This window comes from Chrysochloris asiatica, unplaced genomic scaffold, assembly GCF_000296735.1.
Source record: "Chrysochloris asiatica unplaced genomic scaffold, ChrAsi1.0 scaffold00105, whole genome shotgun sequence".
Taxonomy (NCBI): domain Eukaryota; kingdom Metazoa; phylum Chordata; class Mammalia; order Afrosoricida; family Chrysochloridae; genus Chrysochloris; species Chrysochloris asiatica.
Window position 1 is genome coordinate 9,995,926 of NW_006408623.1, and position 12,622 is coordinate 10,008,547.

A 12,622-nucleotide genomic window follows, 5' to 3' on the forward strand; every position below is an offset into this window, starting at 1 on the left:
TATTCACCTGGGTGTGTTGTAGGTGTGTGTGCAGGTGTGTGTACTTGTGCTGTGTGCAGGTGTATTCACCTGGGTGTGTTGTAGGTGTGTGTGCACGTGTGTAGGTGTAGTCACCTGGGTGCGTTGTAGGTGTGTATGCAGATATGTATACATGTTCTTTTCCTGACATGCCCACCATCAGCTAGGTGTGGTCAGCTCCTTCAGGTGGTGTCTGTCCCCTCTCCCCCTCCCCCATGGTGCCCTGCTGTGTGGAGTCTGCGGGGCTGTGGGTCCTGAGCCTCTCTATGCCGAGACCTCCCATGGTCCAGGATGAGGGGCCTGCCCTGCCCTGGGCCTTGGTAACTGTGTGGGGAGTCACTGTGACTCCAGGAGCCCTCTGGGTGGGGCTGTCTGAGGATTTGGTTCCCATGGGCCACTCGGGTGTGAGCGCAGCCAGCCGAGGCTCCGGACCTCCGCCGTGCAGCACGGACCACCACAAAGGGGCATTCTGTAGGAGCGGTGAATAGTGGGACGCCCTTTCATCGGCTGCTAACCTTTGGCGGCCACCAGCAGACTCCATTCTGCCGTGCCGCTGGGGGACAAAGCCTCACTGCCCTTTGACGAAGGACTACCACCAACAGAGCCCCATTCAGGCGTTGGGAACCGTCGGAGCATTGTCTGTGCACTTGCTGAGACTTGGGTAGGGAGTGGGCTTAATCTCCCGTTGCAGAGCCCACAGCCCCCATTCCTCTGTGAGCACAGAAGCCAAGGGCCTGCCGAGAGTGGTCCCCAGGAGCAGAGGAGTAGACCGAGCCGCCACTTCCTGCTTCCTGAGAGGCTCTGTGTCCAGTCTGTCAACTCTTCGGAAGCATTTCATTCCTCCAACACTGCGGTCGGGGCAGTGCCCAGAGGAGTGGGAGCTGCATGTACCACGGGGCCCCCGGTGCCCATGGAATCCTGACACCCACATCTCAGGGCCACCCTCACACCCAGCACCCCCTGGGAGCCTCACACTCCAATGCGAGCTCACTTCCTTGGTTGAGAAATGCTTACCCATGTGACAACATCTATGAAGTGCAGCCAGTGTCTCATCTGAATGTTGTTCGTCATAATGATCTTGGAGCAGTTATGGATTTTTTGTTTTGACTCTTTTGTTATAAAAGGCTATAAAAAGGAAGACAATTCTATTACAGTGCAGACACTTCCCACCTCCGCCAGCACACACACACAGACGAACCTCCCTGAGGCTCTGGGACCCAGAGATGAAGGGCTGGACAGGGCAGGTGAAGTAGTGTCACCTGGGTGGGAGGCTGAGCTCTCTCAAGGACACTAAGCCAGCGCGGAGCACAAGGCCTTCAAGCCTTCATCGTCTCGTACCCGCTGCTGACACTTCCTGAACTCCTGCTCTCTCTCGGGCTGTGAAGTGGGTTTTTTTTTCCACACTGACTTGGTCTCTGTTTCCCTTTGAAACATGGCCTCATTCAGCAGGACACCTTTACATTACAACTATGAAATCTGCAGAAAGCATGCCTTTGTCTCTCCATTATCCTCTCACAAATATAGTCCATTGTCACGTTGCTCAAGTTAATTTGATCAACATTGGGACATTTAACTTTTATGTCCGGTCAAAAGAGTTGTTTCATGCTCATTTTGGGCATTCAAAAGAAGTGATCGGCAGAAAAATAATGTTACCGCACACAATTCAGAGTAATTAGTTTCCCAGGGAGCGGCGACGTGATGCGCGGGCGCCACACAGCCATGCTTTGTCAGCCCACGACTGGTCATCAGTCAGCTGTCAGCCTGCTCAAAGACCCCCCTCCAAATGGCTCTCTCCCGGTTGTTCTCAGAACTCGCCCGCCCTTCTGTGAGCAAAAGAAAGGCCCCGGCGTCTCTAGGCAAAGCAAACTGTGCACCAACGATCCCTGTCACCCAGGGCTCCCAGGCAGCTCCGGCCCCGGAATGTCCCTCTGGCCTCTTTTTGCTCCCGAGCCACTCGGACAGCCACCACCAGAGCGTCGATTGTGGCAAACACTTCCATAGCCACACAGCCTGGGATCTGGATGCACAAAGGTTCCAACTGGAGCCGGTAGAAAAGCCAGCCCAGCCGGCCATCTTTGTTCCTTTAGCAAGAAACCGCAGAGGCTCCTGTGTGCTCACGAAGCCCAGCGCAGACCTGGCACAGTAGCTGTATTATTCCTACATCTCAGAAGACTGCTGAAATCTGTAGCAGACCTGCATTTTGTTTTATTGGAAACTAGATCAAGCATACAGAAAAGCCCAGGGGCTGTGGTGATGAGACATGCCGCCCTCCGCTTGTCACATTTACGTCTGCAGGTTTGCTGCACCTTTTGTTAAGAAATAAAACATTTGGATAGGATAAATGTCACACATCCCCCACTCCCACCCCTGTGTTCTCCGGAGTCCACCCCAGCACCTCAGACAGGCTCCCCGTCTGTCACTCCTGGACCCACCTGCAGGTGCCTGTATGTTTACTATGTGCATGTGAGTGTCACACAGACAGGGTCTTGCATGCCTTGGTCCACACGTGTCTCTTTGTCAGTGCTGCGTGGGTCCCACTGTGCAGATTCTAAGGGCATTTGTTTGGGATGATTCCAGCACTGCCAGGACGATGCCACAAGACACTTCTGTGCAGGGGGCAATGAAACCCGTGGCGTGGGCAGCCCGGGCAGGGGATGCCAGCTCTTGCCCTTTACAGATCCTCTCCCTGGTGAGCTGAGCACCTGGTCATGTATGCATTCAGCTCTGAGGTCTCACAGACCCTCGTTCCTTTCCACCAGACACAGGGACAAGGAAGCAGCCATGGTGGACGCCCTCCTTTGTGGCCGGCAGGCTGTGGTCTAGGAGTGAGCAGATTCCTGGCTGCACAGACGTGCTTAGTGTTACAACGTTGTGTTTCAAAGACAATAAACACCTGCTGGGAGGAAAACATAAAGCCATGGCAGCAGGGCCACCTCAGGGGACAGACATCTCAGCAGACACCTTGGGGCTTCTCAGGAATACCCCAGGGCACACCTAAGGGGCACATATGGCCTCCTCAGGGACATTTCAGGGGCCACCCCAGAGCTCTGCACAGAGTTCTCCCCCAGCTTCCTCAGCGGTTCTGAATGGGGGGGGGGGGTAAGTGTTGTTGAATCATTTCTGACGCACAATAACTCTGTATAGGGTTTCCGAGAGTGGCTGCTGGGTTTGAACTGCTGATCTTGTGATTACTAGCCCAGTGCTTACCCTGTGGGGCAATATTTATCAGAAGATGCTGGGCTTTAAAAAGACGGGCAAGGGTACCTCAGGGATGAGAGAAACGCCTGAGTGGTAACTGGTGTCTGTGTCCAGCGGCCACCATCCCGGAAGCTACTGTGGTGGCTTGTGACTACCTCTTGCACCAAGGCCTAGGCCACAGGTGTCAAAGCCAGGACCACCTGCCGGTGCCTTGGAGTTTCATGATCAGCTTCTCTTAGTGTTCACAGAGCTGTTCCAGGACCACCCAACAGCCTGCTCTTACAGTGGTCACTGTTACGGCCCAGAGCTGGCCACTGACGGTCTGTTCCCACAGTGGTCACCCAGTCAGCCTCTAAGGCAGGAGGGGCCTTTCAGAGAGATGGGCCACAGGACTGAAGACTGCGGAGGCCGGGTTTTGTAATTAGCTCCTGACCAGGCAAGACTCCCCATATTCACTTCCCAGAGTCACCTTCTCCAGACCACCCCATAAGAGGGAGCCACTGGCTCATGCCTCATGGCTGCTATCGGGGCAGTCCATGGCTCAGCACGGGGGGCTCAGTAACACAGCCTGTGTCTCAGGGGGTCAAGGAGAAGTCAGCCAGACTGCAACAGTATGAAGCACTGACCATTCCTCCCCCAACCCTCTCTGCGCCTCAGTCGGATTCCAGAAGCCAACACAGGTCCACACGGAACTCAGGCAGTATACACAGTAAAGGGGTTTGGGAGGGGAATGAACAGGTTATAAATACGGGATCAGAAGATGCTCAGGTCATAGTTGTTCAGTCAGCTGCTGATAAATGCTCACCAGATACACCACTCCACCGTAAGCCTCGGCTCTAGCTCCACGGGTCAGCACACTAGCTCCCCACTCTATGAGCAAGTCACGATGGTCTGGGATGTTCACTGCTTTGTCTTGGGCTCTGGCTCTTTGTTCTGTGGCTGCTGCAACTCTGGCACTTCTCCGCTGGCAGAGAGATCAAGGACAGTGGCCAGTTTGCTGACGTCCTGGGCAAGGGGTCATAGGACATGTGTGGGCTGGAAGTCCTAACACTGGGCAATGAGGAAGAAGCACAGGGCAGTTCGGGCAGCTGCAGGGGCCAGGGCTAATCTTTGAGGGCCCTTGGCATAGCGAGCATTGAAGTCCAGCCAAGCCATGCAGGGATACCGCGGGCATTCTGTGTTGGCACTGATGCCGCTAAGGCTCAGACCTTGCTAAGTGCCCAGCATTTAGCATTACACCTAGTGTTTAAGGAAAAAAAAGAGGAAGAAACACGTTCATGTTGGAGCTCCCAGTCACGTGTGCTTTCAAAACCGGCTCCTATTGTGTGAACCCATATTGTTTCTGAATGCTAGGGTGTTTGGTTCTGAATGTTAGGGTGATGCTAACTATGTCCCCCTGGACTTCAGTTCCCAGACTCGGGAACTAGGCATGTGTCTGTCCATGCTGGGTGTTGCCACTCCGGCCGCCTCTGTCAGTGGTGGGGGGTCTCCCCTCAGGTATGCTCCTGGAGATGAGCACACATTATAGTGGGGTCTCCGCCTCCAGGCCTAAACGTGTGTTTCTGTGGCTCCTCTTGTAATTCTTGTTTGAATAAGGCACATGATACTGGGGTGGTGTGACTTTTGAATCCTAATAGCTGCTGACAAGGTCATTCATTTTGGAGCAGCTGTCTTTGTTTTTTTGGTCTGAGTAGCACTATGTCAGAATTAAAATGCAACCTGGGCCGACCCGGGAGGCACGCACTCTGGTGACTGCCACCGCCTCTGACAGCCCCTTCATCTCTGCTCACGGTGCGGCCCTCACACGTCACAGGGATTAATTGTCTTGGGCGATTACATCAACGAGAGCAGAGCACGTAGGTATGATAAAGTTGGGTTTTTAATGACGGTAGTATGAGATTTCAGACGTGGCAGTGGCCATTGTCAGACGAGGATGTCGCCGGCTCTGGTGTGACTCACCTTTGCCAGGACAGTGCCGGTGGGCATCCTGTAGGTAGGCAGCCATCAGATGCTGGGCTGGGTACATGGAGGCACCCGGGTTTCCAAAGACAGCTTCCAATGTATTGTTTTCTTTCTTGTTAAAGTATCCTAAACACTTTAAAATTTATTTAGTGCAATGTTACATCTGATCGTTAGTAGCGTTACAAAGCAAGGAATTGACATCAAAATGGCTTCTAGTGTTTATGTAGCCAAATAGTGATTTGATTCTTAGTTACTACTTAGGGTGTCCTCTGCTCAGTTCTTTGTAGTTCCTCCTTGTCTTTCTGTCCGAAGCTAGAGGAGGTACGATCCTGTCAGGGGCAGCCACACACAACTCCCTCCGCTCCATCCAAGCCGCTCCATCCGAGCTGTAGAACCTCATGGAGACTCTTCCCCGTCAGCTCATGGCTGTCACCTTACAGGACAGGCCTGTGACCTCTGTCACAGTCCTGTCCCTCCCTCCTGCCATACATGTAGCCCGGGGCCTCATTGACCACAGCCATGCTGGGAGTTTCTCTCCCCTACACACTGGGCACTATGCTCTCAGGTTGGCTACACTGTAGCCTTGGCTGGGACAGAAATGGTATGCGGGATCAGCATGGGTGTGAGCCAGAGGCTGGCCAACACTGAGCGCTGTTCTGATGATATTTTTCCTCACACCCTGATGAGTCCAGGGGGCTCCGGAAGAGCAGCTCCTATTGGCTCTCTGGCCGTGGAGACGGCATCATGGTCGTCTGCTCACTTCACACCTGGTCTCTGCAGGCTGACCGACTGTGACCACCCAGAGCCCACTGCAGCTTCTAGGGTTTAGCAACAGAAGAAAGTCACTCTCAGACAGCTGCAATTTCCCTGCCCACAGGCTGTAATGACCCACAGCACAGCCCACCCCACTGGGGCTCTGTTGGACTTTGAGGAGCCCAGCGGGAGGGACAACTCCCCTGGTGGAACACCTCAGCCCCAGTGGCAGTTTCTGTGTAGAAAGCCAGTCTTATGTGAATGAAATTACAGCTGTCTGCTCTGTTCATAACTGCATTAAGATGTGTCTTTTCTCTCCAAATTAACACATGAATGGAAAGCAATTCTATTTATAATGAAAAACTTTTTTCCCCCATGAAATTCAGCAAGGAAATTAATCTGCCAGCAGAATATGAAATTTGCTGAGACCACTGGCTATTAAAAAGGGTTGTCACCAAGAATCTCTGTAGCAAGCTGTGTTGATTAAAAGCGGGGCGCTCACAGGAGCAGGGAGAAAGAGCAGTGGGAAAAAGCCCAGTAGACATCTCACAGAGCTTGCATCTCAGGTGGTGTTAGGACGTGAGCTCCGGAGAAGGAACCAGACATTTAATAATGTGGATCCCACTTCACACCGCAACTCCATGTGGATTAAAAGTCTGGAAACGGGGGCGGGCAGAGAGGAGAATGGGGACGAACTCCTTGTCTGAGTTTGGGATGGATTAGATGACGTGACGACGAAAATTTCTGTGTGGCAGAAGATGCCATCAACAAGGTGAGAAGACAGCAGCTGGCCAACAAGAGTGCTTCATCAAGCACAGACAGAGAAGCCCCCGGAGCCCAAGGGTCCCCCAGGCTGGCGGTCACAGGCATTCTGCTGCAGTGTGCTTGAGCGTGGTGGGGTCAGCCGTGATGACCAGAACAGCTCTCCACTGTTGGCCTGGGAGTGCACGCCCTCACTCGGAGCAGGACAGCAACCCACAGCCCCTCCTCTGCCACAGACCGGGGGCTGATGGGAGGCCTCTGGGATGTTTTTCTCCCAGTCTTACCGGTGTGGCTGCATTGCCCACTGCGGAGCACACAGAACCACATAAAGATCAGACCTTCCGTTTGTCATCTTTTCCATGGCTCCACGGATGAGTGAGAAACAGCAGGTCCTGGGGGTGGCTGTCACATTCCCCTCCCCACAACCCTGATGCTGAGCCCCAGAAAGGATGGTACCGGGACACAGCCAGGGCCCCTGCTGGGAAGCCTCAGCCACCTGCACCCACAGGAGATGCAAACCTGGGGTCTCCCATCATCAGGTATGCCGGGCATGTTAGGATGAGTGGGTCTGCTAATCCAATGTGCTCTTCCTTCCCAGGATCCTTGACCAGCGATTCGAGAAAGTTTCCTACTTTGTCTTTGGTGACTTCAACTTCCGACTGGATTCCAAGTCCGTGGTCGAGGTAGGCGCTGTCTGGTCTCTGCGTTTGATTTTATGAAGAATAAAAACGGAAGGATATTACCCTTCACACGTGGCTCACCGCCACTGCTTTTGCCGATTGTATTTTAAGATGGAAACTCCTAGTGAGGGAAAGTGTTCTGCTTTGCTGTCTGAGAGGGTGCCAAGCCGGAGCCTGCCACATAACACAGCTGTTTGCCGAGCATTGGACCCCTCACCTTGTGGTGTGTGGGTTCTTCAATCAGGGCAGGGCCCAGGACACCAAGGCCTGTCACAGCCTGTGGCACCACCCCAGAGCAGACAGCTATCGGAGCAGCAGTCACCAGGACCCAGCCATTGCCCATCATGTGCTGTTGTACGGCTGCTGGGATGGCTCCATCCTGAGGATGAGTGCTGGCTCTCTGTCTGAGCTGACGTGGGTTTGTGCATTTCCATGGGCAGCTGGGTCCCCTCTTGCTCATACTTGCTGTTAGTTACTGCTCTGCTAGCTTCTCCCCTTGTTTTGAGGCAGCAGAGCTAATAGTCAGACATTAGGGTTCAAGTCAAAACCTCATCATGGTGCCCATCAGGGTTGACCTGTCCTGGTGGAAGTCCCTCGCCAGCTGCATCCTTCAGGCCAGACCCCTGGAGAGTGAGTGGGAAACTGAACAGAACACCCTCCATTGTTGGCCTGTCACTGAGGGGGCCTCGCTGCCCAGAACAGTGACGCACATGAAGACTGCATCTGCTGCCCCAAATTGTACATCTGGAGAAGTCCAGAGATGCTTCAGAACTCGCTGCTCCCTCCCAACATCACAAAGCCTGCCTCGGGAGCATTGGCCGGCTTCTGGAAGAACTTCATGGCTCTTGTTTGCCCCAGACCCTGCTGGAGGCAGAGCCAGCAGGTGAGGGCAAGGTGGAGTCAGTCCTTGAGAGGTCACATAGTGACCTCTTTCTCCACAGCTGACTGCAGGGTCAGCTTTGAAACCAGACTGAAGAGGAATAAATGAAGTTAGTGAGATTGTGTTTAGGTGAGTGTTCCTTTGTGAATTGCAATGTGTTCACCCAAGAAGAGCAGTGTTTCCTGAGAGTCAACAGAGGTCTCAAGGGAGCCTCCCTGGCCGGAGGGCAGGTGTGGACTCCGTCTCCTCCCCGTCTGAGTGGCTGATAGGGGCACACACACGGGGTTATTCGAGATGCTGCCTCATCAAGGGGCCTGACCCTTCTCTTTGTCTCCGCGCCTTCCTGCCCTCTGCGCTGGGCCCGTCCACTTGGGCCTTCATCCCTTGCAGCTTTCCAGGGGCCCGTGACCACAAGCCAGAGCTGTGTGTGGCAGGAAGCTTAGTGGGATGGAGCCTGGCACCCTTGCTCTCTGGTGGACCCTGGTAGTCAGGTGGCAATACAAGGACTTTAATTGCTAATAAAAATAATAATAAACATTATGCAGGTACGTGCTCCCTTCCCCAAGGAGGTCAGTTAACAATAATAAATTATCGGTCTGCTGTAGAGTAAGCATTTTTATGTGCGTCTTAAGCTAGCGTTTCATTGATTGTTGTGCTAGGAAACTGTGTTAGTGTTGTTGGAGGAATTGGGGGATCAATAAGGCGTTCCTGAGGTGCGGAAGGCAGTGCCAGGGCTAGAGGCTGGCTGGGCACAGTGGCTCGTGGAACCTTCTAGAAAGCCCCATTGATTTCAGTGCTGTTTCCAAGCCAGCAGTCTCCGTGGTGGCGGCTTCTCCTGGTCCATACTGCCAGCAGCACGCCGGGTCCTGATGAGGCGTCTTATTCATACCCACAGAGGCCCGCACGCTGGCTGTATGTGTGAGAATAGCCCACCCACCGGACACCCTCCTGACTGCAGTGAGGGTCTCAGCCGACACCCAGCCATGCTGAGCCCCCTCTCAGTGATGCTGATGAAGTTGCTGTGCCCAATAGGCACCTCGGGTGGAGGCCCTCTCCCCCTCCCCATTGGTACTGCTTTCAGAGCAGCGAAGGGAAGCAAGGCAGTGGTGTTTAATGAGTTGTTTGCTCACTGGGTACGTGGCTGTGCCCAGGCTCCACACACCCAAGTGCACAACATCCACATGCGGCCACGGGACTCCATTTGTATGCCACACACAGTTTGCTGTGTGAGTAAAACAAGACTGCTGACCAACACACGGTGTGGCCCTTCATGGCAGATCCACACCCATCCAGCTCTGGACCATGACACCATCAAGTCCACCATGGGTGACACCAGGCGACGGGACTCCTGCTCAGAGACTGGGGACAGGCCTTCCAGCTCTTTCCAGAGTTGGATCCCTGCATGTGACCCCTGTGGTGTGCTCAGCACATTTTCTCAAACAGCATCCCTTCTACCTGGCCATGAAGACGGTGGCATGCCCCCCACTCCTTCAGGCCCCTGGCTGCTCCGTGGAGGCTCCGTCCCTCCTATCAACTACAACTACGACACAGTCTTTCCTTCAGCGTTTGATGACGCAGTGTGTCTGACTATCTTGGTCATGACAAAGGACCACAGTCTGAGGCCTTCAGACCACAGGTCGCACGATGGCAGGAAGCTGCGGGGGGGGGGGCAGGTGGCTCCAGGTACCCCCAGCGTGTGACTGCACCATCCCTCTTGCCTCTGCCCTGCATCTTCTCCGTTGTTCCTCATAAAGACATTTGTCATTGGATCCTGGGAGCTGTAGCTACACCGGCAATGGCAGAGTTTACCCACGGACCCCCAGTCCTTACATGCACCTGACAGATGGGTGCTGACACAACCCCAGTGGCTCCCACGGGAAGGTCTGGGTTTCTCAGAGGTTGTCAAAGTTAAGGACCCACACAAGCCCCTCTGGGTTATCCAAACCTGCCAGTTAGTGTGGCCTGGCACAACTTTTTAAAGGGTTTCTTATCATATGAGTGGCCATTGAGGTTGGACACTCATTGCGGCCCCTCCTAGACCGCTGAATTCCAGGTCCTCTCCTGGTCTTCTGGGTTCACTGTGGCTGCGGCCCACTGGGGGCCTAGTGGATCCCTCCAGTTTCTGTCCGTGACTGTGACATTGTGTTTTCATGGGGACCCCAATTGCTGTGCCCGTCGTGAGGGGTGGGGCTGCACTGACCCCACTCCTCACTGCTCACAGGTCCACATGGAAGATTCATGATAGGTTAATTAAATCCACTTCCCGACTCGAGTGCCCATGAGCCAGTCCTCATGGCAACAGTAAATTCAGGGAACCTCCTGAGGACGAGCTCCAGGATTGGCTGGCAGCTTCTAGGAGAGCCTGGTCCCGCCTGCTACTGTCTGATTCCCAGAGATGCTTGGGTGCCTCACGCATGTTTAGAAATGCTCCTAGGGGTGGGAGCGATGGGGACCATGCTTTGCGGGGGGCAACTGGGGCCCCAGTCGACCACTGCCCCTCCAAGCTGCAGGCGTGCTCGCCCAGCGGAACGGAGCGCACACTTGGCACCGGTGATGCCATAGTTGAACACACACGGGTTACACACAGCCACCGGGTGCAGGTCCCTCCAGAGACAGCCTGAGTGGCTGCTCTCATCGGTGTAGGTGCTGTCTGGCAGCTCTGGCAGCTGGGCTCAGTGCCTCGGTGACAGCAACAGCAGTGCCACACCTGCGTCCATCACTCCTGGCCATGACAGAGATGGATGTGTTCTGGGGAGCAGCGACTGCTCTTCAAGTACCAGCTGTCTGTCACTGACAGAGACACGTCCCTGTACCACCTGGCCTGGAGAGAGCTCCCTCGGAGGAGCGTCCCCTTGAGTGACCCTGGAGGGTCCTGGACTGCCCAGACAGAAGGAGCACCTTTCTGATTGGCCCTGCCTGTGAGGAGACCCTGCCCACCCCAATTGTCCTGGGGAGGGGCCTCCTGACAGACCCGCAGGAGCCTCTGCTGTGTGCTTCACAGCCACCCGCCCCCACCCCAGGCCCCAGGCGCCAGGTACCTGGACGCACCCACACTCCGCAGCCCCTCAGCCTCTCACCCACACATGTGCCAGGCGAAGGCAGGTACTGTGGGAGCCCGACAGGAGGTAGGATGTGTGTCTGTCCCAGGTCTGTGTTTTTGTTAAGTGCCGGTCCAGTCGGTCCCAAGTCATAATGGCCCTGTATAGGGTTTCTGAGGCTGTAAATCTTTGCGGCAACAGACTGTCCCATCTGCCCCCGAGTCCAGGTCTCTGCGTGGGTCCACCGGCCTGCCTGTGACTGGTGAACAGCTGATAGGGTTGCAGTTTGGGGAGCTTCTCTGACCTCCAGGAAAGCCTGCCAGCCGGGAAGTGTAATCAGGATGTTGATTTAAAGGTGCACTCTGTCCTGGGACACACGTGTGTATTACTGCTCAACATATCTGGGGGAAGACGATCGTGTTCATTCTCCAGGAGCATTTGATCCATTTAAATTTAAGAGGTAATGATTTTTCATTAACTGTATTAAGGAAAACCTGTATAAAGTGCCCACATCTGCTTTGTTAACCACTTTTATGAACCTGTTCTTACGCTCTCATCCATCAAGCCTTCGTGAGAATGTTGTCTGGGGTTTTTGTCTGTAGCCCTTGGTAAATTTTCTGTGACGAGAATCCTGGTGTGGCGCTGTGGGTTAATGCGCCAGACTGAAAGTTGTTTGAAACGCAAGGTTGGTGGTTCAGACTCACCGGTCACTTCTTGGAAACCCTATACAGGGTCGCTGTGGGTCGGAATCGACAACCACAACAGGACCATGAAGAGAAGGGGGCAGTGCTCCCTGCCAGCAGACCTGTGGTCAGCACAAAGTCCACTTGAGAGGATCCATGCTGCTTCCCCAGAGAAGGGGCACCCCAGTCATACCACTATAAGGGTTGATAGTGTGAGCTCTGTTCCTCTGGACTTCAGGGGAGTGTCTTCTGCGCCACACAGCTAAGACCAACTGCTGAGGTACTGGACCTTCTGGACTGAGAGTCGGGTGTCCTTGTCTGAGGGGACATGACACCCCATCCTGGCAGCATGGGGCCGCAGAGTGGAGGCTGGGCTGTTTTTGGCAGTGTCTTCCTTGAACTCAGTAGCTGGTCTCACTGACCTCTCCACAGTGGTCCATCTGAGGGGGGAGTGTGGTTGGGAGCCACTGGGAGTGAGGCCATTCTGTTCTTCCTGAGGACAGCCTGAGCATACACTAGGTGTGGTCAGTGCAGGGACACCTTGGTGACCAGGAGTCCACCAGCATCCCTCCATGCCCACCCCTCCGTCCATGTCCTGTAGGACTGAGGGGTCTCCATATCAGCACTAGCTGGCTCTGCCTGAGTGGG

General features: G+C 54.5%; 1 protein-coding gene across 1 annotated transcript in view; it reads left to right on the top strand.

Moving 5' to 3' along the window:
- Positions 1-12,622, top strand: part of INPP5A (inositol polyphosphate-5-phosphatase, 40kDa) — a 149,404-nt gene that overhangs the window by 120,336 nt on the left and 16,446 nt on the right. Inside the window, exon 10 of the mRNA XM_006867452.1 lies at positions 7,292-7,376. Coding sequence (XP_006867514.1) covers positions 7,292-7,376 — 85 coding nt within the window. The remainder of the gene's footprint in view (positions 1-7,291; positions 7,377-12,622) is intronic.